The sequence below is a fragment of the Myotis nattereri genome, assembly GCF_964212035.1.
Source record: "Myotis nattereri genome assembly, chromosome: 17".
In the NCBI taxonomy this organism is placed as follows: domain Eukaryota; kingdom Metazoa; phylum Chordata; class Mammalia; order Chiroptera; family Vespertilionidae; genus Myotis; species Myotis nattereri.
Genome location: NC_138092.1, coordinates 37,936,793 through 37,964,499, shown reverse-complemented (window position 1 = coordinate 37,964,499; position 27,707 = coordinate 37,936,793). Strand labels below are relative to the sequence as shown.

Genomic DNA, 27,707 nt, shown 5'->3' with positions numbered 1-27,707 from the left:
CCGGGCGGCCCCGGCGGCTGCGTACTGGCTGTGGGATGGGAAGTGAAGCCCCAGCGAGCGGCGGCGGCGGGGCTGTGAGGAGCAGCCAGGGGGAGGCGGCGGCGGCGGCTGGTCGGTGAGCAGCGGGAAGACCGGAGCCGGGCGGAGCACCTGCAGCGCGGGCGGCGGCTTCACCATGGCGATTCGCAGGAAGAGCACCAAGAGCCCCCCGATCCTGAGCCACGAATTCATCCTGCAGAATCACGCGGACATCGTCTCCTGTGTGGCGATGGTCTTCCTGCTGGGGCTCATGTTCGAGGTGAGCCCGCCCCGCGCCCCAACCGCCCGGGCGCCTGGGGTCGCGGGGGGGAGGTGCCGGCCCCCTGGGGTGCGGGCCTGGGGCTGCGGGGCCTGGCCGGGGTCCGCCGCGCCGCCCCGCGCCGCGGACGCGCTGCCCCCCCTCCCCTCCCCTCCCTCCCCTCCAGCCGCCGCCGCCGCCCCCCGCGCCGCGCAGTTCCTGGTTCCCGCGGAGGGTTACGTGGCAGCCGGCGAGGGGCCGAGGCGGCGGGGGCGGCCCAGCGCTGCCGAGCTGGCTCCGGCGGGGGCGGGGGGCGGGCTCGGGGCTGGCCGGCCTGGCGGCGGGCGCTCCCGGGCGAGGGCTGGGGGGACGTGGAGGCCAGGCCTGCGGGAGGGGGGGGGGGGCGGAGGCCGCGCGTGCCGCGGGGGCTTTGGGGGTCCCGGCGGCCCCGAGTGTGGGGGTGAATGAGAACCCGCGGAGCCGGGCGTGTGCTGCCCACGGGCGGGGGTGGCCGTTCTCCGCTCCGGGGCCGGCAGAGTCGCCAGCCGGTGACCCAACTTTCTGCCCCGCCGCTGGCGTTCTCCGTAAAGAAGCCAGAGCTGGTCCCGACAGCGGGGGCCGTGAGCCGCAGGGCCGAGGGGCCGGGCGGTTGCTGTGGTTCCCGGCGGCGGGAGGGGCTGCAGGTGCCGGGAGGGTGTGCGTTCCTTCCCTCCCCGGCCCCGGGGCGGAGGGCTCGCCGACAGCTGTTGCCTGTGGGTGATGCGCCCGGCGAGGCGGCAGCCCCCGGCTCTCCCCCTCGCGCCCCAGTGCACACGCCCATCCCCTCCCTTCTCTCCCTTTTGTATTTTCCTCCAAAGCCCCTGCGCCCTGTCCCATGTACTTACCTTATTTATTGACCCCCCCGGAAGGTAAGGGCCGACGGCGTGTCCCATTTCCAGGGCCTGGAATAGGCCTGGGTGTAGCAGCTGCTGAACTATTTGTTGAATGAGGGACATTACGAATTCTTGGGAAAAAAAACAAAAAAAACTAGTGGAACGGGGCTGCCAGTGACCAGAGGATGAGTGAAATTGTTCAATGTAGTCCATCTAGGCTTTTAAATGTTGTTATCGGGTAACTTAATTCGTAGTTTAATTTATGTTTGCTTTTCTTCAGATGGGCTATTCGAAGTCTGAATGTAGATGTTTTTAAGTTCCTGGCGGTGTCACTGATTTCCGCTGAGTCTGTTGCGGAGGAGGGAGTAGGTGTGGAGGAAGGAAAGGTGGAAGGGAGCTCGCTCCGCTGCAGGCTGGGCCCGCGCTGCTTACCTGCTCGGTGACCGAAGGCCCAGCCCGGTTCCCCTCCGAGTCAGCACAGAACATCACCTGTGCCGCTCTCACAGCGGGGTGCCAGGGTCCCACAGTGTGGTGTGAACGCGCCATACGAGTACCGTGTGAATGCATGACGTTATTAAAAGTGCAGTGCTCGGCGTTTGTACTCCCTTTCTCAATTTTCTGTTTATTGGTACTTTCTGCTTTGTTATTAGAGGTAATACTTTTGTGGTCTGGCCGGGTAGCTCAGTTGGTGAGAGCGTTGTCCCAAAACACCAAGGTTGCCAATACATTCCCCAGTCAAGGCACATACAAGAATCAACCAAGGAATGTATAAATAAATGCAGCAGCAAATCTCTCTCTCTCTCTCTCTCTCTCTCTCTCTCTCTCTCTCTCTCTCTCTCTCTCTCTCCTTCTCTCCCTCTCTCCCTCTCTCCCACTCGCTCCTAAAATCAATAAATAGAAATATTTTTCAAAAAAGAAATACTACTTTGTATAGATTCCTCATAATCCATCTCCATATGGTAAGAATTCCTCACTTGAGCCCAGCCGGCATAGCTCAGTGGTTGAGCGTCAACCTGTGATCCAGGAGGTCACGGTTCGATTCCCGGTCAGGGCACATGCCCAGGTTGCAGGTTTGATCCCCAGTGTGGGGTGTGCAGGAGGCAGCCGATCAATGATTCTCTTTCATCATTGATGTTTCTCTCTCTCCCTCTCCCTTCCTCTCTAAAATCAATAAAAATATTTAAAAAGAAAAAGAATTCCTCACTTTAAAGATGTAATATAGGAGTACTGTTAACTGCAAGGTATGTTTACAATGCTTTGAATTAAATGGAATATAAATCAGGAATACTGACCCTTAGAAAAGGCTAACTTTGCTTTTATGTAAGATATTTCACATTGTCTTATCACAATTCTAGGGAAATTCACCATCTGTACCTTGTCTCGTGTGTTAATGATTTTTTTAACAGTGAGTGGTTTTTTTGCCCTTATGTAAATATGTAAAATTTGTACAGCTAAATAGATACAACAATGATCTAAAAAGTTTTTAGGGTAACTTCAAAAGAACATTAAAGTGGTATACAGGAAAGGGAAGTTTGTGCAAGTTGTACATTTTTCTTACCATATGTTACAGTTTTAGGATTTGAAAGCATGTTATCTACATACAAGGAAAAATTGACCAGGTTAGTTTTGCTATTTTAAAATAATTGCTTATAGCCCTGGCCAGGTAGCTCAGTTGGTTAGAACATTGTCCCATCCATCAAGGTTTTGGGTTCCATCCCTGACTAGGGCACATACACACATACAAGGAGAAACCAATGAATGCATAAGTAAGTGAAACAACAAATTGATGTTTCTCTTCCGCTCTTCCTTTCCCTCGCCCTCTTTCTAAAATCAATAAATTGAAAATAAGTAAATAAAAAATAAAAAACTGCAGATAAATCTCCAAGTTAACAATTATAGAATGACAGTAATTGTGCTAGAATAATAGAAAAGTCGATGTTTTTGCAGTAGAGCTAAGCCTTTTGTGTGACTATATTGAGGACATGTCAGGATTTATGGTGAAATTGACAAAGCAATAATAGATACGATATTACTAGCCAAAATGTAGAATCAATATAGAAATACTATCGAAGCATAGATGCTAGAGCTTAAGGGTTCCATGTTCAAGTTAGAGCTTTACAGCTTGCAAACTGGATGACCTAAGCTTTAGGTCCTAAGGCATGTCGTTTAACTTCTCAGAATTATTTCCTTCTCTGTAAAATGGGGCTCATTGACAAACTCAGAGAATAAAATTACTATGTGTAATGCCTATCTAGTTCATCGGCATACAAGAGACATGCCATAAGTGGTAGCTGTTATTATCCTATCTAATAAAAGAGAAACATGGTAATTGGCGTACGACCGCTACCCTTCCCATTGGCTAATCAGGGCAATATGCAAATTAACTGGCAGCCAAGATGGCTGCCGGCGGCCAGGCAGCTTGAAACTAACATGAGGCTTGCTTGCTTCAGTGACGGAGGACTCCAACGTTCCCCCCTGCCGCTGCAGGCCTCTGAGCTGGCAGTTCGAAACATGGTTACAAAAATAGAAGCTAAACAAAACCCCAGAAACCAGCTTTCAGCTAGCCGGGGATCTCAGACCTGGAGTAATACATTGTTTCGATTGTAGAACCGAAACAAACCAGATACCTGCTTTCAGGAGTGGAGGCCTAAGAGCTGGAGCCTCAGAGCTAAAGCTGGCTCAGAATAAATAAAAAAAAAAAGGAGCAGTTGGGAGCTTCAGTCCCAGCCTGAAAACAGCCCTCAGCCCCTCACCCAGGCTGGCCAGGCACCCCAGTGGGGACCCCCACCCTGAAGGGTGTGTGACCAGCTGCAAACAGCCATCATCCCCTCATCCAGGCTGGCCAGGCACCCCAGTGGGGACCCCCACCCTGATCCAGGACACCCTTCAGGGCAAACCAGCCAGCCCCACCCATGCACCAGGCCTCTATCCTATATAGTAAAAGGGTAATATGCCTCCCAGCACCGGGATCAGCGGAGCCGAGAGGCCTCCCGGCACCGGGATCAGCGTGATGGGGCAGCGCCCAAAACCCCTGATCGGCCCTGCTCTGTGCCTGATAGGGGGGAGCTCCCCAACCTCCTGATCGCCCTGCGGCTCTGTGTGTGACAGGGTGCGGTGCCCCAACCCCCCCACCCCACGGGCCCTGCTCTGTGTGTGATGGGATAGAGCCATAACCTCCCCATCGGCCCTGCCCTGAGTGTGACACAGGCGGCACCCCAACCCCCAGATCGTCCCTGCTCTGTGGGTGATAGAGGGTGGTGCCCCAACCCCCTGATCCGCCCTGCTCTGTGTGTGACAGGGGTGAGCTCCCCAACCCCCTGATGGGCCCTGCTCTGTGCGTGACAGGGGGGAGCTCCCCAACCCCCTGATTGGCCCTGCTCTGTGCATGACAGGGGGTGGCGCCACAACCTCCCCATTGACCCTGCCTTGAGTGTGACGGGACGGTGCCCCAACCCCCCAATCGGCCCTACCCTGAGCGTGACTGAGGGTGGCATCGCAACCTCCCAATCTGCCCTGCTCTGTGCATGACAGGGGGCGGTGCCCCAACTCCCCAATCGGCCCTGCTCTGAGCCCAACCAGGGGCTGCACCTAGGGATTAGGCCTGCCCTCTGCCACCCGGGAGCAGGCCTAAGCCAGCAGGTCGTTATCTCCCGAGGTGTCCCAGACTGCGAGAGGGCACAGGCCGGGCTGAGGGACCCCCCCCCTTCCCCCCGAGTGCACAGATTTTTGTGCACCGGGCCTCTAGTTCCTTAGATACTTATCAAAGTGGGAAGATACAAGACAGCATTTTTATGTGAGAGAAGGGTCCAACCATTAGTATTTAAAGATGATACAGGGTGGGGCAAAAGTAGGTTTACAGTTGTTCCTATGGAAAATAATACAAGAATAAACTTGTGTTTTATGTCTCACAACTGCAAACCTACTTTGGCCCCACCCTGTATATACTGAAAAGAGTGATGGAGTATTAGTATGTTTGGGGGAAATATAAGACTTTAATTTCCAGGAAACTTTGTGATATCAAAAATTGCTTATGAAATTTGAAATCATGTTTTTAGTATAGTCAGCATCTGTCCACATAATGCAAATTATGGTCTATAATTTGTGGCTTCGTATTTGAGTTAGGAAAGTTTGAACAGTTGAAAAATGTAAGGATATGTGGGAAGCTTTCTGAAAGTGAAGCTAGAGAAGAGTTGTGGGTTTCCAAGAGGAATATTTTCTTCTGGAAGGGAGTTACTTTCCAGGTATTCAGGAGTCTAGGGTTGTGTGGGCCGTGCAGGCATGGGGGACATTTACAGTTACAACCACCTTGGAATCGTTTTTGGAGGTTTATTTTTAAGCATGACTTGTCTTAATACCAACATTTTCTTTCCTTTTTTTTTTTTTTTTTAAAGAACCTAATTTTATATAAGCTGGTGGGAAAGTGGAATTTGGTATTCAGAAATTGTCCTTTTATCTTTCAGGCACCCGGTCAATGTAATAGTCACACCAACCTCTAATAAGTACAAAATACTAACCCCTCTGTATAACAAAAAGAAAAAAATACATTATGCTCCACTGGCAGCTACTTTAAGAAATATATGATAGTCTTGATGTTGCATCCAACATAGAATTAAACAATTCATTAGAGTTTGTGGTAACCTATTTAAGATATATCTGAGTAAGTCATTTTTTTTTTTCTTGTAAATGGTGAATGGTGCTGTAAATGTCCAGAATTGCCATAAATGCAGTAATTTTACTTTTTAATCATTATATATTTCTGTAGTATATTTTATTCCAGGCTAATTTGCCTTACTATTAATTAATTGTAAAATTAGTTTAAAGCATTGCTGGCTGTAGTGTGTGGCTTAGGGGGCCTAGAAATGGTTCAGAATGTGATGACTGGTTTAATTTTCTAGAAACTTTTTGGGGGTATGTAGTTTGTATTTTTTCTCTTATTCTACTTTAAATATATATATTAGAGAGGAAGAGAGAGAGAAAAACATCAATGATGAGAGATAATTATTGATTGGCCCCCACTGGGGATCAAGCCCACAACCCAGACATGTGTGCTTGACCAGGAGTCAAACCGTAACCTCCTGGTTCATAGGTTGACACTCAACCACTGAGCCACCCTGGCCAGGCTGCTGCTGCTTCTTCTACTTAATGTCACATGATAAACTAGCTGAAGACCAGACTTTAATTTTATTTGGAAGCCTAGCATAAAAGGATAATCTAATTTGTTTTTGCTTTTGGTATTTGATATTCAATTAATCTTTGAAGAATTTCACTTGTCATTTGTAAGGGCCTCTTAAAAAGTTGTCTTGTCTATGTAGCAGTGACCTCATATGCTAAACTAGAAGTGGGGGTGTGAGTGTGTGTTTTACGTGTTTATGTTCATATATATGAAAGTCTAAACAAAGATATTAAAAAATGAAGTTTAGTAATCAATCAACTTTATTAAAAAGAATAGCATGAAAGCAGTGTTACCCAGGAAATTCATGCCATCACTCTGCTCTCATGCATCCATGTGAATGATTCAAATTATAACAAGCCTTACTGGCTTTTTCTATTCAAGTGACCTTTATATTTCTACCAGAGTTAAGTGACTCACTTTGGTGTCATATCCTGGGCTTTATCACACAGACCTGCTTATTTCCAGATCCTGAATTTTAGTGTAGCAGAGGCTCAGCCACAACTTACCTGTTCACCTTCATTCTGCTTCTCATTTGCCCGCTCTTCAGCCAGTCCGAGCTTCCATAGTCCCTTGGCCCCTTTCCTTTTCTCCAGTTTGTTAGCCCCTCATTGCTTTGCTTTCTCTGCAGACTTGAACTACTTATCCACACTCTCCCTCAGCTTCGTGTCCCTCCTGGTCTTTCTCTCCATTCATCCTGCATAGCCAACCATCTTCCCAGCCTGCCATCTGCCTTTCCTGTGCCTCCCCATTTGTGGATTGCTAAAAATTGCCAGAGAAAGGCATACACTCATGTTGCCCCCACACAAGCTCAGTCTCTCTCATCATAAAAACAACATAAATCCTGACCTGGCATCTGTCACTAGGTACCACTGTGTTCTTCTTCTGTTCCTCAGTTCACTGTGATTGGCTTTCGCTCTCATTACTTTGTTGAGACGACTCAAGCCATGACCACGACTTCTAAGATTGTCTGTTCCATTGCACTCTTTTCCCGCCACGTGTTCTTTGAAACTTTGACTTCATTAACCACAACTTTTTGAAATGTTTCCCCCTTGGCTTTTGGGGCATCAAGCTCTCTTCATTCTCTTTCTGCCTCTCTGATCATTTCTTATTTTGCCACCAGCTTTTTCTGTGCCCACTCCACAGTCTGATGTCCTATTTGTCTATGAATACTGTACCCTGTCCAGAGATGATTTATGTACTTTCAACAACTTCAATTACTACCTGTAAATAGAGATACCCAAGTCTTTAAGCTAGCGTCTCCCTGCAGAGTTCCAGGCTTAGGCTTTAGCTGCCTGCAGAAATCTAAGTTTATCTAGAACTCAGTTTCTTCTCTTTTTCCTCAAACCTGCTGTTCCTTCTGTATTCCACATTTTTATTAATACCATTACTTTTCACTTAGGCTATAAGCATCAATACATAATCATTGACTCTTGCTTACCAAGCCTTATTCTGCTTCGCAAGTCCCACTTCTATCCCACTACCACTGCCTTAGTTCGGGCCTTATTGTCTTTCATGTGCTCTCTTACAGAAGTTTTATACTTGACTTGCATACTTACTCCAGATTATATTGTATCTAGTATGTATATGTATATGTATGTATATATATATATATATATATATATATATATATATAAAAGCCTAAGTGACCATTCGACCATCTGACCGGTAGCTATGACATGCACTGACCACCAGGGGGCAGACGCTCAACACAGGAGCTGTTGAGCTGCAGTGACTTGGCAGCTGTGGTTCTTGGCAGACGCACCCGGAACCAGAGAGGAGGGAGCCTGATTCTGGGGTGCATCACCCAAGAACCGCCCTCTCACAATCCAGGACCCCTCGGAGGGGGCGCGGGGGGCGGGGGGCGGTTGGGGGGGGGGGCTCAGAGAGCCACTTTCACCCGATCCCCGCAGGCCAGGCTGAGGGACCCCACTGGTCCACGAATCCGTGCACTGGCCTCTAGTTCAGTAATATTGATCCATCACCTAATATGTGCCAGGCCTCATGCTAGTCTCTAGCATATGATGATGAGCAGAAACAGGCATGGTCCCAGCTCTTACGGAGCTTACTTTCTAATGAGTGAGACAGAAATTGTTCATATAATTACACCAAGAGTATGTGTTTTGAAAGGAAGACAGTTCTCTGAGATAATCTAACAAAGGAAATGACCTGCTCTAAGGGACAGGACAGGCTTCCTTGAAAAGGTGTGACTGAACTAGGATCTGAAGGGTGAAGGTTTCCTAGCAGTTTTAGGTAGAGCTGCACAGACCCTGTGATAGGAGGAATGCCACAGGCAAGAGAACAGGAGGAAATGGTCCGAGATGAGGCTGGATGCTGGAGGCCGAGGGGAGGGGTCAGATCATGGATTGCTGTTTGGGGCACATTGGAGATTTTGTTCATCTGAGAAAGGACAGGAATCTAGTGAAGGATTTTCGGGCAGAGGGTGCCCATGGGGAGATGTGTTAACATGATCAGAAGATGATTCTGGTTGCAGTGTGGAGTCTGGGTCCAAGGAGACTTGAGAAACCACTTAGTAAGCCACAGCCAGCTACTAAAAAGCACATAGGAACTTCCCTCTCCTCAAAATTCTCCAGTCTAAAATAAAATCTAAACTTACTTAGATCAAGGAACAAGGTCCTTTCTAAGCACTGATAGCTTGTCTAGGTTTTTCTACCACTTCTGATGTGTGCCCATGCCAGGCCTGTGTTTATTGCTATTTGACTTTTGCACTTTCTGTCTCTTCTGCCTACACTGCCCTCTTCATCCCCCTCGTCAACTTACTTTCCAACGAGACAACTCCCTCACCCTCACCACATCCTCTCAGAAACCTTTCCAGAACATGCCTCATTCCCCACCCAAGAAAAAAACAAAAACCAAAACAGTTTGTTTATTCTGAATATCCATTGGCACTGATGCTATAGTATTATAATAATTTTGTCTTCCTGGCCCAACTAAGCTCGTAGTCATCAAGGATTGTATCATTCACCTTTGTTTTATTTTTTGTATGGTACCTATAAATATTCAGTAAGCATTCAGTATTTCTCTTCTGACCGCTTTACTTTTACCAGTAGTTGGGTCAGTTAAATATTTATTGACCACCTAGTTATGCCAGGTGTGTGGGAGATCAGCACACATACACCACAAACCCTTTGGTCCTTGTCATGGCTGCTGTGTTCCCATTTCTTTTAATTTACAGTAACTTTTTTTTTCTTGCTGGGACCTGTGTGTTCATGAGTCTCTAGAGTAGAGAAACTATCTTTCAAATCACCATTTAGTGGATCTGCAGAGAGTATTTCTTTTGAACTCTTGAAGTTAGGAGTGACTTACACAATCTCATGTGAACTGCAGAATTCTCTTAATGTGAGCTCCCATCCTCAATTCCTTGGTGATCAAGAATTCCATTTGTGCCTCTCAGGGTGCCGCAGGAACTAGGGTGCCCTTGGTTCTTAGATTTGGGGACAGAAGCTGTAATATTTTCCCCCTGATCAACTATTGATAGGTCACAAATTGACTTGATCTTTTTTTTTTCTTTGTAGGTATCAGCAAAAGTTGCTATCATTTTTGTTACTCTTCAGTACAATGTTACCCTCCCTGCAACAGGTAAGTAGTTTTCTTTTAGAATTGTCTACTTAAGTAGAAAGGTTCACTTGGACAAACTGGGAAATTTCCGGGAACACTAGGTTCTTCATTAATTTTCACAAATCTCATTCATGATTAGACTGAACATTATTTTGACATTTTTGTAATGTAAGATCTGATGTTTTTGGTTGACTTCACCCTATGTACTATATGGAAATCAGTTTTTATGTGTTTAGTGTTTGTTGTACATTTTTGTAAATGAGCTTGAAATTCTGTCAAAGAACTTTTTTTCTTTTTGCCTTCTCTTCCCTTTAGCATAGATATTTTACATTTGTTTAAAATAGCATTGTTCAACCAAGGTTTCTGAAGGCACAATGTTTAGTTTCAGTTTTCCCGACCAGTGAGTTATGATTTAGACCTATAATAACAATCCTTTTAAGCCTCTTTTATTTTCAGCTTTTTTGTCGTGCTCTACCTATAACATTATTTCAATTAGGATGTCAGTAAGCTCTAGGGGTAATTTGGTAATAGCACCCAAACTATACTTTTAGGTTTCATTTCAAAAAGGTTTTTCTAAATTATGCTATGTGAAAATCAAGTTGTTACTGGAAGTTGATTGTAGTTGAAAACAGTAATATAACTATTTAGCATGGGGGAGGAATGGGGTATTCAGTTCATAAAATATTAACATATTCAGGTAGTAAACTTGCCCTGAATTTCTCTAATTAAAATGTAAGATGAGCCCTAGCCGGTTTGGTTCAGTGGATAGAGTGTTGGCCTGCGGACTGAAGGGTCCTAGATTTGATTCCGGCCAAGGGCACATGCCTGGGTAGTGGGCTCGATCCCCAGTTGGGAGCGTGCAGGAGGCAGCCGATCAATGATTCTCTCTCATCATTGATGTTTCTATCTCTCTATCCTTCTCTCTTCCTCTCTGAAATCAATAAAAATATATTTAAAAATAAAATAAAATGTAAGATGAATTATGTAACATTGAGTTGGGTTTTTCCCATTATATATAGTTTTGTAAATATTTGACTTAGTGATTTAGATATCAGATAACTGAGAACCACAAAGTTGTTTTGAAATTTGAATAAGCCAGAGAAAAATGAAGTACTTTACCAACTCCTAAGTATTTGATTAAGCTTTGTTCTAAACAATTACAGCAATTTCAAGGATTAAAAACAATTTTAAGAAGCAGTGTATAGATCAAAACTAAATCAAATACAGGTTAAATCTCTTTTTCCTTCAGAATCATAATGAGATGTCTAGTTGGAAAGTAGAGGTAGAAAGTAGAAAATTTCAAAAGTTCTTTAAAAATACAGGCAAATGGGCTAAGTGTAACCTAATCTCTACGCCTGGGATAATGTCAATTTTACAGTCTTCCCAAGGAGTTGAGTGTGGCCACCCCCCTCCTGTTTTTTGGTTTTTGATGGCTGTGACTAACATAACATGTGTCAAGTCTTTGTAAGTAATTTTGAAGCTTTCAATTCCTAGATATCTCCTCAATTTTCATTGTTGCCATGACTCAAGATGTCCAAAAGCAAATGACCATGATGTTTCTGTAGTACTTATTTATTAGGTTAATCATCTTTTGTTTGTTTCCATAACTGTGTTGTACTTAGTGCTGTTTTATAATCTCATGTATATTTTTGTGTCTGTGTGTCCTGTCCTTTTTGGCCTTCAGAAGAACAAGCTACTGAATCAGCATCTTTTTATTACTATGGTATCAAAGATTTGGCTACAATTTTCTTCTACATGCTAGTGGCGATAATTGTTCATGCCATAATTCAAGAGTATGTGTTGGATGTAAGTATACAATCTTAGAAATCTATACTTCGTAAAATACTCGCTCTCCATACTATGATTGTCATGTTAAATATATTTTATAATCTTAATTATTGATTGTTTTTATTTTTAGAAAATTAACAGGCGAATGCACTTCTCCAAAACGAAACACAGCAAGTTTAATGAATCTGGTCAGCTTAGTGCATTCTACCTCTTTTCTTGTATTTGGGGCACATTCATTCTAGTATCTGTAAGTATATACTATGCTTACATTTTCATTTCTTAAAGTATTTACATTATATACCCAGAACAGAAAATGAAATCCTGTTCTATTTTTTAATGTAAGCAAACCCTAAACCTTAGAAAATCCCTCTTCTATTGCTATATAAGATTAGGTATTCTACTAGTGAACTAATGTAAAGCAAGTTTCATGGATAAGTCTCTCTTAGTTTTTATACAGCAAAAATTCTAAACCATGTTTAATGCTTGAGAAAGCCTTATTTGCAGTCAGTTGAATGTTATTTTATATCTTGTAGCCATTTTCAGGCATCTCTGTATTAGCACAAAGGGTAAGATGTCAGTGATACCTATGCTAGGTTACATTAATTGTAATGTTTCTAGCCATTTCCTCCTTTAAAAACAGTTCAGATATTTTCCAAGCAACTTAAATTGTTGATTAGCTATGCAGTTAAGGCAATCTAAACCTTTAAATGTATCATTCTAACTAATGAGGGGGAAAGCAGTATCAACCGTAGTATTAGTACTCCTGAGTTAACATATTTTTTAGTTTGTCAGGACACATAATTTTTTAACTACCATGTTAGAGATAAATAAGTAGGCAAAGTGAATTTTATCTTGAAGATTTGTTTTAAAAACTAAAAGTGATAAACAAAAACAAAGTGTTATATTTCATTGGGAAAAAATTCTTTTTAAAGATGGTTCACTTTAGATTTTTTTTCCTTATGCAACAATTCTCACTGACTAGATATGGTTATCTGAGAAAAAGATTTGGTGGCTATGTGGACATAATCTATAAAACTTGGCAGCACCTTGATCTTCCATCTCCTGGCTACCTCTTTCCCGAAACCCTCTGATTACCCAAGATAAATCCATCTCTCCCGCAGCTATTGTACCTCTGTTATGGACTATTTCTGTTTTTTTGGTTCGTTGATGTTTGTTTGCATACATTCATTTTTTACTCTACTGGACTGAAAAAATTTAGAAGGCCAAGAATTATGTCTTATTTGACTTCAAACATCCATTGATTTTCACTTCACTAAAGTAAGCAATTCAGCTGAGTTGACAAAACTCAAACAACTGAAGAGTTTGACTTTGGGGGCTCTTTAGAACTTGACATAGGTAGTTTAAGAAATGAAAATATTGTCTTATTCTCCAAGAAGTTTGCATTATACTAATAGACTAATTTTTATATCTTCTTTCTTAGGAAAACTACATCTCAGACCCGACTATCTTGTGGAGGTCTTATCCCCCTAACCTGATGACGTAAGTTATTTCTAGCAGGCTTTTCTTAATTAAGGACCATGATCATGTCACTTTTAAGCAGAATTCATTCTTAATCTCTTTAAAACTTTAGGTGAATGCATACAATAGTATGTCTTTGGCAGGCCTGCTGCCATAGGAAAAAAATTCCTGTGTACTTTTTTCATGAATGTAATCTTTTCAGTATGTTTGTTAGCTTGAGAATTCTGATTATAACAATCTCTAATTTAGTACTCGTGTCCCTTTCTTCTCCCTCATCCTTTCTCCTCTTTCCTGCTCCATCTTCTCCATAGGTTTGCTCTTTTTCTTTGCCTCGGATTCTTCACTCTTTCACTCTTTTATTCTCTTACACTATAAGCTTGAGAGTGGGAATTGTTTCTTTCTAGCCCCCAAGGTTTCTATATGGTGCTTTAAGAAGCTTATTGGCTACAAAGGCATTCAACTATATTATTCATTTTTCAAGCTAAGCTCTAGAACAACTATTCCAGATTTTTCTCGTACTTAGCCTGTATTATTTTTTGCTTTTCTGAATTTGTCATTGTGATGTATAATATTTTATGTAGTATCTATATATTGTTGTGTCATTTATGTAAGTCTTATATTGTGCCCATGCCCACCAAGACTATGTGCCTTGACAGCAGGAGAAACTCTGTTTATTCTCTGTCCTCTGTCATGCCGGGCTGTAGGTGCTTATCACCTAGACTTGGAGAAAAGATGTGAAGGGAATGCCGTAGCCAGGCATGTCTTCATATCTTCAAGGCCAGCAGTAATGTCCACTCTGCTGAATCATTGTAACTTTTTAAAGTTATATCAATTCAATGAACTTTTATAGAATGGGTTATAAACATCATATTTATGTGGGACTGTATTTCTTCCCTCCCCCCTCCCTGGAAATTATTTCACATTAGCTTTGAGGTTTCTATTTTAGACTCTGGAGGAGAAGAAGGGAGAATAGAGAGAGCAGAAGGGACTAGAGGGTACAGTGTAAAGAGACTAGTGATTCCAGACTGATTAGAATATATCTCTCGGGGAACCTTCTTTGCATTATTGCTCTTTTTAATCCTGGTTGACCTCCATTTATTTGGGACTCTCAGTGTTCCATCCAGGTAGAGTTACCATATTTCACTAAGAGAAAAGCCAGGGGATATTTGAAATTGGGATTATTCTAATTTCAGGTGATTTTTAATCTGTGTGCCTTTGCTTTTATGTCAGTCTTGTGCCTTTCCCACTTCCCTTTTAATTTTATTTATTTCAGAGAGGAAGGAAGAGGGAGAGAGAAATAGAAACATCAATGATAAGAGAATCATTGATTGGCTGCCTCCTGCATGCCCCCTACTGGGGATTGAGTCCACAACCCAGACAAGTGTCCTGACTAGGAATCTGAGCCCTGACCTCCTGGTTCATAGGTCGCTGCTCAACCTCTGAGCCATGCTGGCCCGGCTCCCACTTCCCTTTTGATGAAACTTTCTAGATCTGTGGTTGGAGTCCCTCAGTCATGATCCGTATGTGTTCAGTAGCTAACATGACACATGAATCAGTATTAATTATCTAATAGACCCAGGGCTCTGGTTCCTTCCAGCTAGCTTGCATGTTTACAGGGTTCTTCAGATGATGTCTTTGCTTCTGCTGCTTAATCCAGAGGAATTGACTGGTGGTGGAAATATCCCAGGGAGGTAGGGGAAGTGGCTGAGAGAGAGTTGTTGAAAGGTGCATAGAGTACTAATTGTAAGGGCACCTGAAATGATAGTGCAAACATTAACTACTTAGCATATCCTCAGTTTCAGTGTTCATTTTTAACTTTAGTCTTTAAAAATATCAGGCTTTAAAATGTATTTTTTACTTCCTTGTGTTACACAGATTTCAGGTGAAGTTTTTCTACATATTACAGTTGGCTTACTGGTTTCATGCTTTTCCTGAGCTCTACTTCCAGAAAACCAAAAAAGTAAGCTGGGATTTTGTGATTTTAAAATTATCTGTCATTTTTTTTCCTTTCGTGTCTCTAACCTCCCTCTTACCTCAAGTCTTCCCCCATTCTTCTCCCAGCTCCCCTCTTTCCACAAAGACTAGGTATCCTTAAGTATTTATTGGGGGAGGGGGGCTTTAGTTTTTACTTAGAGGGGGATCTTTTACATTAGACATGCTAATTGCTTGTTTTAAAATTGTTACTAGTAATTTAAATAAATTAAATTTTGAAATGTAATATTAATTTCATATTATTGACATAAGGATTAATCAGATTTACCACAACTAACGGTTCTGTGTGTAATTCCCAAAGGAAAATTCAGTATTGAAACAAGTAAACCACAGTTAAATATTCACCAGTGAGGCTTTTCCTGACCTGGGTGGAGCATTCCCTTTTTAGCATGTGGGAGAGGTGTCTGTTTTATCTGGACAAATAAACTCCTGGGCGCTGCAGTTTTCTTTTTTCCAGCTTTACCCTCCATACTTCTGAAGTCAGACTTCCGTGATATTACAAAGCAACTTGATTTCCTTTATTGAACTCTTTCTCCTCTAAAATCTACGCTAGCTTCCTCTTACTTTAAACTAAAGTAGAGCTACTGACCTGTGCTCTAAGGGTCCCTCATCTGAGCTTCCCTCTCTGGTCCCTTTCATTCTGCTCTCTCCTGTGCTTCATTCCCATTAATCTCTAATTTTATAACCCCAGCACATCAGTTCTTTTTCCTGGAATACCTTTTCCCTATGGTAAGTTAATGAAGCACTTTTATTCCCTTTTGGGGGGTGAGATTATTTTAAAATTCCCATATATGAAATTGTACATGGATGAAGATAGGGATGAAGCAAGTTTGCTCATGAGTTAACAACTATTGAAGCTGGGTTATGGTTACGTGAGGATTCATTTAACCCCCTATTTTATATGTACATATGTATACATTTTCCACATTTAAAACATTTTTTCATTGTCTTTAAGAAGCTGTCCCAAATAGAAATGTAACAACCCTTCCAGTGACCAGTTTATCTCTGCCTCCTCAATCACCACAGTCACTTCTTTCTGTATGTGCTACAGAGATTTCATGAGTATAGTGTTTTGATTTACTACTGTTTTGTGTTTGTGTTTTTTTGTGTTCTATGTGGTTGTCATACTGATGTGTCTGCTACCATGAAAAAACAGCACCACATTATGTTGATTTCTTTTATAAAGTAGAATGTTTTTTCTAGTTAAGTTGATTGTAAGGATTAGGATGATGATCCATAAAACCTTTGATCTCAAATTGTCTGAAGATAAAATTTGTAGACTCCCAATTTCCAGTAGCCCTTCCATATTCAGTAAGCTCTCAGTGTGAACCATGGATGTCCTAGGGCTACGCTGTCCAAACAGTAGCCACTGGTCCCATTTAAAATGTAATAAAAACAAAATTCACTTTCTTGGTCACACGAGGCCTATCTCAGATTCCCATTAGCTGCATGTGGCTACACTGCCATTTTGGATAGCAGAGATGGAGAAGTTTCCATCCTTGCAGAAAGTGCTGTAGGACAGTGCTGCTGAAAAGCATAGTTTCTTGATGTCTTAGTGCCAGGGCTCAAGTATTGAAAGCTTTCTTCATATACTTGTATACCCATACCTCTGGGTTTTACTATTAATCCATATTCTATAGTTTGGTCATTGAACATGTAAGTAAATAGGGATCTTTCAAAATAATTGTTCATTTTAGTTCTTATCAGTTCCTGCCAGATGGCATTTCTCCAGAAATGCAATCTAATTTTTATGGAGTAATTTGCATAACTTAGAACTTAACTGAAACTATTTTTAACACCTACATATTACAGTCAAAAGTAACTGTTTCAAGTAATTAACATAATTTGAAAGTAACAGCTGTATATATGTTAAACAGTTTCTTAAAATTTACTCAGAAAATTATTTTTGGAAGAAATCTTTACTGGAAGAAACTAGCATAGTGATAGTTTTGAAACAATTCTACAGAGAAGTGAAGAAAGAACGGAACACTGTTAGCAGTTCAAGAGGTATGTTAGTCATGAATAACTCAGTTTTTCTTGAGAGTATTTTAATTACATATATGTGCTTCAATATAAACAACAATCCTCCATTTTGCCTATGAAAAGATTCAAAATATAATTTCCTTTTTTAAAATACATTTTTATTCATTCCAGACAGGAAGGGAGAGGGAGTGGGAGATAGAAACATCAATGAGAGAATCATTGATTGGCTGCGTCCTGCACACCCCCTACCGGGGATTGAGCCTGAAACCTGGGAAATGCGTCCTGACCAGGAATCCAACCGTGACCTCCTGGTTCATAAGTTGATGCTCAAACACAGTCACGCCAGCCAGGCCAAAATGTAATTTCTTAGCCAAATTGAATGTATGAAGTTTCAGGGAAGTATGGATGAAACAACCAAATGTTTTATTTCTGGTATTTAGTTTATTTTATTTAATTATACATACATATAATTGTGTATAATAGAAAGTACATTAAATTAGAATAATGCTTTTTTCCCCATTCCTATTTCTTGAAAATTATATTCACACTTTTCAAATGCAAACTTGTTAATATGTCATTCATCATTAGAGCCACTTTTTGAATCATCTAGGTTCATTGTTTCAAACTATACTATCTTTACTTCTGTCTTACTAATTCCTCCATTAAACCTCTATAAGCATTTAGAAATTATATTGACTAAAGATTTTTTTTTTTTAAGATGTCTTTATTGATTTCAGGAGAGGGAGAGAGGGATAGAAACATCAGTGATGAGAGAGAATCATTGATTGGCTGTGTCCTGTATGTCCCACACTGGGGATCGAGCCCACAACCAAGGCATGTGCCCTTGACCAGAATTGAACATTCAGGCCGATGCTCTTTCTGTCCACTGAGCCAAACTGGCTAGGGCTTGACTAAGGTTTTTAAGGCTATTATCAGTATAGATTACTATACTGTGAGAGCTTTGGAAAGATTTAAGTATGAGAAGGCTCCATCTGTGATTTAAGGAGTGAGCTTTGCCTTATGTTTTGGCATATATGTAATGCTCAGTTTAAAGTAAAGTTTGTTTTGTAGTACAGTATAGTTAAGAAAGCATTTTTTTAGAAAAATAGAAATTCACTAAAGTATATGGCAGACCTTTCTAATTAAAAGTAGTTAAAATAACAACCAAAAATGTCACTTGAAGTTATTCATAATTTTAGAATTTGGTTTGACTTAGTGTTCTATATTTATTATTTTCCTTCAAACATTAGAATCAGAATTTTGTCATCATTTCATTATTTCATTCTTATGTAAACTACATGACCATTAGCATTAAGAATATATAAACAGTTAGCAAAGCTTTTCTAACACATTTTCATTATATATTTTTCCATTCAAGTATAAAAAAGTTTAACTTTTTTTTTTTTCTTTTCATCTTTACCCAAGGATATGTTTGTTGATTTTAGAGAGAGAGGAACATCGATCTGTTACTTTGTACTCGTCCCAACTGGGGATCGAACCCACAACCTATGTATATGCTCTGACCAGGAATCGAACCCGCAACCTTTTTGGTGTATGGGACAATACTCTAATCACCTGAGCCATCTGGCTCGGGCATAAATGTTTGTTAATCTCTCAACAAACAAATAAGTAAAGCCTCATTTCTGATTCCTGATAGGAAAAGTTTACATAAAATCATATAGCATATCATATCAAGCATGTATATAGCATATCAAGTTACATTTATAACTGAGCTGTTCTGAAGTGATTATAACAGAAGAAAGACGTTCTCTTCTCTCCTTTGGTAAGGAGAAATATTATCAGAAGTAGAAAATCATTTGGAAAGGACCTTAAGACTGCTTATTCTCAAAGATACTTCTCTCTCCGTTGTACAAACCACTATAAACCTGGCATTATGTCCAGGAATTTTCCCTGAAAGTCCCCAAACATAGTTATGTCTATAGGACCATTAGACTGTCTTATGTTCCACCTTTAACACTTGATCTTTGTACCATTATTACTAGAGGAGAGTTTTCAAGTTCAAAACTACACTTATAAAATCTCTACTCTTTCTCAGAAGACTCGATGAAGTAACTCTACTGAAAAGACTAACATAGCCATATATATATATAAACACACACACACACACACGGGTTTCTCCCACTATCCAAAAATAGAGTGCTCCATTTCTTTCATAAAAAGAAATGCCACAAAGCAAAGCAGCAATTACCTTGCTAATGGCTGCACAAAGTAACTCAAGACAAAGCACAGATGCTCTTAGACACAGTTCAAAGCTATGGTGGCTCCATGCTGAGATGCTGGATGTAGTTCCTGGGGAAGGAGCTTGGGGGTCTACCTGCTCTTCTCTAAGGCTCACTGCCAGACATGCTAAATGCTCTTCACTTGTGGCCATTTTTTATATAATCCTATTGGGATTTCTTTCGGTTATGAAAGCAGATGCTAATGTAGGGCTTCCATAAACTCAAAGTGGTGTAAATGAACTTTGGAAATGCCACAGGATAACTGTATAGGGAAAACTGCCAAAATTAGGAGAGTAGAAATGCAAGGTACAGGCATTTCATAAATTAGCAAGTATTTATTGGGTCCATCACTGTATTTTACAAATATTTTTCACTGCAACCCAAAATGAAAACTAGATTTTATGTCATGATTCTGTGTGTGTGTGTGTGTGTGTGTGTGTGTGTGTAAAATCTGGAATAAAATTTTCATGAAACGATACAGTGTGCTTACTCTACACTCTAGCATTTTCTATTCTTTTTTTTTTTTAATTCTTATAGGGTTGTTTTTTAATCATTTGTTCTTTTTTTAAAATGTTTTTTATTGATTTCAGAGAGGAAGAGCGAGGGAGAGATAGAAACATCAATGGTGAGAGAGAATCATTGATCGGCTGCCTCCTGCACATCCCCCTCTGGGGATCGAGCCTGCAACCCGGGCATGTGCCCTTGACCGGAGTTGAGCCCGGGACCCTTCAGACCACAGGCCAACGCTCTATCCACTGAGCCAAACCAGTTAGGGCTCCATTTCATATTTTAGAAGAGGTTAGTGTGACTCCCTAAATTGATTTTATGATCCACTAGTATGTCTTACATTTTTTATTTATTTATTTTATATTTTTATTGATTTCTGAGAAGAAGGGAGAGGGAGAGAGAGTTGGAAACATCAATGATGAGAGAATCATTGATCGGCTACCTCCTGCCGATCCAAGCATACAACTTGGGCATGTGTCCTTGACTGGAATTGAACTTGGGACCCTTCAGTCCGCAGGCTGGCATTCTATCCACTGAGCCAGACCGCCTAGGGCTTGACTTACATTTTTAAAAAACACTGTTTCTAAGATAACTAGACTTCTAGGACTATGGGAGAATAAAAGAGAAGCAGAATTCAATGTGGATACGTGGCTTAGAGGGTTATTAAGAAAAGAAGGAAGAATAAACAATTAGATAGTATCCTAAGTGAGAAGATAAAATTTTAACTTTTGGTTTTAGTGACTATAACTGATAGTGAAAGGAATGAAAAGCATGACCTAAAAAATGTAAAACAAAAGCCTCTCTACCTCTAACCATAGCAATTTTAATATTAGAAGGACATTATCATGGGTATTAATAGTGTGTCATCTAATAAATGTTTATTATCAAAAGAACTATAGATCTTAGCATGCAAGGGATTTTGAATTCATCTGACTCAGGCAAACCCAAGTATTAGTCACACGTTACAGATGAGGTAGCTGAAGCCAAATGAAATTAAATGACTTGCTAAATTATGCTGCTGATTGGGACGAGCAGTTGGGGTAGGGTGCAAGTGGCAGAATACCCTCAGGTCCTCTCTAATAGTCCATTTCTCACCCTACCACAGTGCTCCTAAGGAACAGAAATATGTCAGCACGTTTCACCTACAATGCAGTTTTCTGTTTACAGGAGGATATTCCTCGGCAGCTTGTCTACATAGGTCTTTACCTCTTTCACATTGCCGGAGCGTATCTTTTGAAGTAAGTTAGGATTTTTCTTGGGTGTGTATAGTATGCTCATCTGTCTTAGTTGATAAGTAACCTTTACATTTTCAATTTGTTCTTTTAACAGCTTGAATCATCTAGGACTTGTTCTTTTGGTGCCACATTATTTTGTGGAATTTCTTTTCCACATTTCCCGCCTGTTTTATTTCACTGATGAAAAGTATCAGAAAGGGTAAGTTGGTTAGCCATTCTGTTTCTGTTGTAATTAAAGCCAGTGCCTATGTTGCCAAGGCCCATCCTGTGGGCAGCTATATTACTTTATACGTTGTTAGTAGCAGCTTTAAATAAAATGAAACTAATAGCAGCTCAGGTGGGTATTTTCTCTAAATGGAGTCTTTTTTAGCTGGAGAGATATTATGTGGGAACTTGTAATCCTGAAGGCTTTTTGAGTATACTTTTCTAACTTCTCCAATCTTGCTTAATGCATGTTTTTCTTTTGGACGAGGTATTATAAGAAAGTGAACTTTCAGAAGAAAATGAAATAATAGATTATATAACCTTAAAAATATGAAAATATTTTGATGGGAAAATTGAACTGAAAAGAGAATTGAAGCGGTATTGTAAAGAGTGTAAAGTCTTTAAAAAAAAAAAAAAAAGTAGAACTAGGACTCTTAAATGAGAATTGGGGTCCTACTTACAACACAGCTTTTGTTGTGTTTTCTCCAGCAGTTTTCAAAATTACTATATATACCAGGAGTTGTGAAGGTCATTCTATGGATTAAAAAGAGGATTAGCCAAACAAAAAATAAAACGTTTCTTTACTGGACCTCCTAGAACCTTAAATATGCTAATGTGTACCTGTGAGAGTGTGATATGCAGCATCTTCCAAATATTTTACTTGCAGAATTATTTTTGCAGGAAAATAACAAATGTTGTTTTAATATGCATTTACTTAATAGAGTCTGATTCCTACTAGAATATTTTCTTATTGTTGCAATTTTATGAATTTGACTTATGACATTTTTCTTCCAGCTTTTCTCTGTGGGCAGTTCTGTTTGTTTTGGGAAGACTTCTGACTTTAATTCTTTCAGTACTCACTGTTGGCTTTGGCCTTGCAAGAGCAGAGAACCAGAAGCTGGATTTCAGTACTGGAAACTTCAATGTGCTGGGCGTAAGGTACAGTCCATTTAAGATCTTTCTCACTTTGTACAGCTGTATAGTATGTATTAGCAGTTTATGCCATGAAATACCTAAAAAATATGGAGGTTAGGGAAAATACTCATTTCATTTCATACCTGCTTTATATGTCTAAATTTAAATGCCAAACCATTTATTTAACTTCTGGGATTAATTATTAATGGAATAATTACTTGGGAATTCAGCACTAAATTAATACTATCAAAACAAGATAGACCACTTTTTTAAGTAGCATTGTTTTGATGCACTCTGATATTTTGTTTATTTTTTCATATTCTCAGAATTGCTGTTCTGGCATCGATTTGCATTACCCAAGCATTCATGATGTGGAAGTTCATTAATTTTCAGCTTCGCAGGTGGAGAGAACATTCTACTTTTCAGACGCCAACTGTGAAGAAGAAGCCAACAGTGACAAAGGGCAGATCTAGAAAAGGAACAGGTTTGTATTCAGTAAGCAATGAAAAACCTGGAGTAGAAAACACTAAAAAAAAAATGTTTTGGCGCTTATTTATAATGTTACTAAGATTTAAAATCCTATAGAGAAAATTGTATTCTACTTTTAAGCAAAATTAGAGGCAAGGTAATCTTGCCCCATTCTACAGTTTGGTGGTTTCCTAGGGTCAGTTATTTCCCTCAAAAGCTGTCGACTCAGAAGCTTTCCCCACTTGATTACTCCAAACCACTATAAGCCAGTGTATTAGTATATGGGCAGTTTCAGTGATAGTTTGTGCTTTCAAGCATCTTACTCATACTAAAAAACAAAACCTCTTTACAGCTCTTTCCCATCTGCCCTTGCGTTCCAAGTGGAATAGTTTGTGTGTGTGTGTGTGTGTGTGTGTCTTATTTAATAACATCTGATTGCTTGATCTTGTTCTGGACATTTCATATAAATGGAATCATACAATATGTGATCTGTTGTAACTGGTTTCTTTAAGTTAGTATGTTTTTAAGGTTCATTCATGTTTTAGCATGTACTGCTGCTACTCATTGATTTTTATGGCCAAATATTCCATTGTATGGATATCCAATGTTTATTAATTGATGAATATCTGGGTTGTTCCCACTTTTTGTCTGTTATGAGTAATGCAGCAAACATTTGTGTACATGTTGTTGTCTGATGACCTGTTCTTCATTCTCTTGGGTATATACCTATGAGTATAATTGCTAGTTCATATGGTAAATACAGATTTACCACTTGGGGGGCCTGCTAAAACTGTTTTTCAAAGTGGCTGCACCATTTTATAATCATTGTTTTGCATATCCACTTTTTATTGAAAAGACTAATCTATTGAATTGTCTTGATGCTCTTGTTGAAAATCAGTTGATTTTAAAAGTAAGAATTTATTTCTGGATTCTCAGTTCTATTTTCCTTAATCTCTATGCCTAGTCTTATGCCAGTACCCACACTGTGAATTACTGTAGCTTTATAGTAAGTTTTGAAATTAGGAAATGTGAGTCATACACTTTTATTCTTTTTTATGTTATTCTGTTTTATGTTTTTTATGTTCATATTTATGTTATTTTAAAATACTTTGTTATTTTTTATGTTCTTTGCATTTCCATATGAACTTTATGATCACCTTGTCAATTTCTGCAAACAAGCTCACTGAGCTTTTGATGTGGACTACCTTGGATCTGTAGACTGCCTTGGATGAACCAAATATCTTTCCATTTGGGTGTGGGAGGGATCTTTGATTTCTTTCAGCTAAATTTTAGTTCTCGTTGTTTGTCTTGTGCTTCTGTTAAATTTATTCTTAGCATTTTATTCTTTTTTTATGCTATTGCAAATAGAACTATCTTTTTAATATCAGTCTTGGATTTTTCATTGCCAGTATGTAGAAGTACAGTTGATTTTTGCATATTGATCTTATATCCTGCAACATTGCTGAACTTACTAGATTATTTTATTATTTTAGTAGTTTTTGCATTTTCAGTTTACAGGATCATGTCATCTATAAATAGAGGATGTTTTACTACTTCTTGTCCAGTCTGGATGCATTTTATTTCATTTTTTCACCAAATACCCTGGCTAGAACCTCAAGAAAATTTTTAAATAGAAGTGGCAAGAGCAGACAGACTTCCTCCCCTTGTTCTTCATCTTAGGGGGAATGCATCCAGTCTTTTACCATTAAGTATGTTACCTGTGGGTTTTTTCTAAATGGTCTTTATCGGGTTGAGAAAATTCCCTTCTATGCGATTATATTTTTTATTATGAAAGGCTTTTAAATTTTGTCACTTGCATTTTCTTCATCTACTGGGATAATCAAATGGTTTTTGTCTTTTATTCTATTGATATCATAGCTTATATTAATTGATTTTTTAATGTTCAGTCAACAGTGCATTCCTGGGATAAATCCTACTTGGTCATGGTATATAATACTCTTAAGATGTTGCTTGATTTGGTTTTCTATTTTTTTAGCATTTTCACATTTATATTCATAAAGGATAATGATGTGTATTTTTTAATGTATTAATTATCAACTATAAATCCAATCTTGCATTCCTGGCATAAACCCAAGTTGATGATAACATCATTTTTGCTAGATTGATTTCTTTTAATATTTTATTAGGATTTTTATATTTGTGTTCATGTAAAAGATTGGCCTGTAATTCTCTCCTTTTTTTTCTTCTGATAAAATAGTCTTGTTAGATTTTGGTATCAGGGTTACCCTAGCTTTACAGAAAATCTTGGGCAATTTGTCCTTTGTGTAACATCAGCATTATTTTTGAATGTTTGGAAGGATTCACCAGTAAAGCTGTCTAATCGAGAGTGATCTTTATTTTTTGTGTTTTTACTTTTTTATTGAATTTATTGAGGTGACTTTGGTTAATAAAATTACATGGGTTTCAGTGTGCAGTTCTATACCACATCATCTATATATTGTATTGTGTGTTCACTACCCCAAGTCATGTCTCCTTCCATTACCTAGAGTGTTGTTGTTTTTTCAGAGGGAGAAATAGATAGAAACATATATATGTGTGTATATATATATATACATATATATATATGTATATATGTATATAATATGGCTAATATGCAAATTGTCCCCGTGGGGATTTGACCGGGAGCTCGATTGCTCACTATGATATGCACTGACCACCAGGGGGTGGCACAGAACGAAGAAGGCCCCAGCTGGCAGCCGGAAGGCCCCGATCGGCCCTTATCACTGGCCAGGCCTAGGGACCCTACCCGTGCACGAATTTCGTGCACCGGACCTCTAGTCAGTGATGAAAGTGAATCATTGATTGGCTGCCTCCTGCACACCCCTTGTGGGGAATCAAGCCCGCAACCCAGGCATGTGCTCTGACCAGGAATCGAACCATGACCTCCTGGTTCATAGATCGACACTCAACCACTGAGCCAAGCAGGCCAGGCCATGATACACTCTTAAACATAAGCAATTCTAAATCCCAACTTTTAGTATGTTATAAGGAAACATAATCCCAAGAACTTTATCTGCTATCAAATGTGAAAGGGTTTTTATTTCTACCAAAAGCACTGCTCTACAGACTACTTAAAAATTCTTATAATTGTTTTTTAGAGTTAATCTTTAGTCACTTTTTTCTGCTTTCAATAGTAGTTACTTTTTTTTTTATTATTGAGATCTAATAACATTATAGTTACTTTCCCTTTAATTTGCTTCTTTGAATTCAGTGTTTAAATCAGGTTTTATGATGGGTTAAATGCTAGTAAAGATTACGCACTGGTGAATACGTTTTATCTAAGGGCATCAAAGTATATATTGGATTTTAAATTTTCTTCTCTGAAGGTACCTTTATGTATAAAGATACTTGTGTTTCTTCATGAAAAAGGGTAACACTGATTCTTTTTTCTTTTTAGAAAATGGTGTAAATGGAACAGTAACTTCAAATGGAGCAGACTCTCCTCGTAATAGAAAAGAGAAATCTTCATAATGAATTATAATCCAATTGATTAATGTCCCCAAAGAAATCTCCTTTGTACTATATCTTTCAGCACTAGAGATTTTGTTTTCCTGTTCTTAAAAATGCAGTTTGTGCTCTTTGATTCTCGCTATTGTACTGTTTCATGTATTTTTAAAGGGCAATTGAGGGGAGGATAATTACTCTGAGTGAGAAAAATATCTTAGCTTAGACTAAGCTACTTGCCTTTAAAATAGTTTAGGGACCACCACCATATTTTACTTTATTTTTTATCTTTGAACATTTTCTAATGATTTGGAGAGATAACTATTTGCAAAAATTCTACATATCAATGATACAGTTTCTTGGTCTCACTGATTTTTTATATTAGCAAGATGGCCTCTTCTAGCCAGGTCATATTTTTTAAGTTATCTTTCAGAGTAAAATGGAAATAATATAAAGTTGGATGTCAAACTTTAATATGTTTTCAGTGTTCTCTAATTTTTAGGAATTTTTGTAGCCTTTACACCAGGGAAAAAAAGATTTGTAAATTCGCCAAAATAATAGTGTGCTTTATTTTTTAGGTAGTGGTTGTTAGTGTTACATCCCTTTCTTTTTTTTAAGGAAAAAACATGCTATTGGTTACAGTGTGGAGATTTTTGCCATATTTGTTGAATCAAAATATCTTCTATTAACATAAAAGTACTTGTGAAGTAAAATCTTTCTTGTGCATTTTCAACACTTGTAAATGGGAAATCAGAAAATTAAATATTTACTACAAAGAAGAAAATCTGACATAGCCCTTTTTGATATGTTTATTAATAATGATTCTTAATGGGGCTTGTCATAAGTTCAATATGCACAGCATCTTAAAAGAACATGTTTAACCTGCAGACCCTTTCTAAAAATAATGCCTATTTGATTTATATCTATAAAAAGAATGTCAGGTAATTTTATTTGGAAAACATTTAATACACTAACCTTAAAAAAATTGAAAATTCAGGTGGATAAATAGTCTTAAAAGGAAATAGTGCTTTATGTTACAACTATAGCTTTGGTCCCATCTTTAATTGAGAAGCATTTATCTGTATAAAACATATTTTTGGATAAAAAAAGATATATATTTGTATCTCTACAGAAAGTCTCTAAAAAACATTTGAGTAAAATATTTGGTTCTCTTTTCTATAATTATCCTTTAAAATCCTTAGAGTATTTGCATTTTTGTTGTCTTTACGTACATGTATTGCTCCTTTCTGTGTTCATATCTTGTTCCCCACTTCTCACTTTTGTCACCAGCTCATCTTTGTGCCGTTTAGAATATAGAAGGTGCAGGCTATTGGGTCTGCAGGTAAGAAGTTGCCATGCTGCTAGGAAGTCGTGCTTTCTGTTTCCAGCTGTTTACCTACTTCCTAGGAAAAGTAGTAGCTCTCTGTAGCATCATGGAGTTTGGAACCAAATTTTTGCCATTAAAAACTGGCATTATATTGAACCATTCATTGAGAAATCAATCAAAATAAAAATTTTTACTTTTACAACCTA

General features: G+C 39.4%; 1 protein-coding gene across 2 annotated transcripts; it reads left to right on the top strand.

The window, feature by feature from the left end:
* Positions 1-27,707, top strand: TRAM1 (translocation associated membrane protein 1). Of its 2 annotated transcripts, none has more exons than XM_081111597.1 (11): positions 1-298; positions 9,856-9,919; positions 11,583-11,704; positions 11,817-11,933; positions 13,128-13,186; positions 15,041-15,125; positions 21,055-21,125; positions 21,217-21,321; positions 22,122-22,265; positions 22,568-22,725; positions 26,128-27,707. In XM_081111597.1, the coding sequence occupies exons 1-11, from the start codon at positions 176-178 to the stop codon at positions 26,199-26,201; spliced, it is 1,122 nt and encodes a 373-aa protein (XP_080967723.1). In that variant the 5' UTR covers positions 1-175; the 3' UTR covers positions 26,202-27,707. The 2 variants fall into 2 exon arrangements, with proteins under 2 accessions (XP_080967723.1, XP_080967724.1); XM_081111598.1 differs by having other exon boundaries at positions 27-298; positions 11,586-11,704.

Excerpts from the sequence above, each read along its gene's own strand:
- TRAM1 (XM_081111597.1), top strand. The coding sequence starts at position 176 with ATGGCGATTCGCAGGAAGAGCACCAAGAGCCCCCCGATCCTGAGCCAC. Across the intron at positions 13,187-15,040 it reads TATCCCCCTAACCTGATGAC|ATTTCAGGTGAAGTTTTTCT; the intron begins GTAAGTTATTTC and ends TGTGTTACACAG. Across the intron at positions 15,126-21,054 it reads ACTTCCAGAAAACCAAAAAA|GAGGATATTCCTCGGCAGCT; the intron begins GTAAGCTGGGAT and ends TTCTGTTTACAG.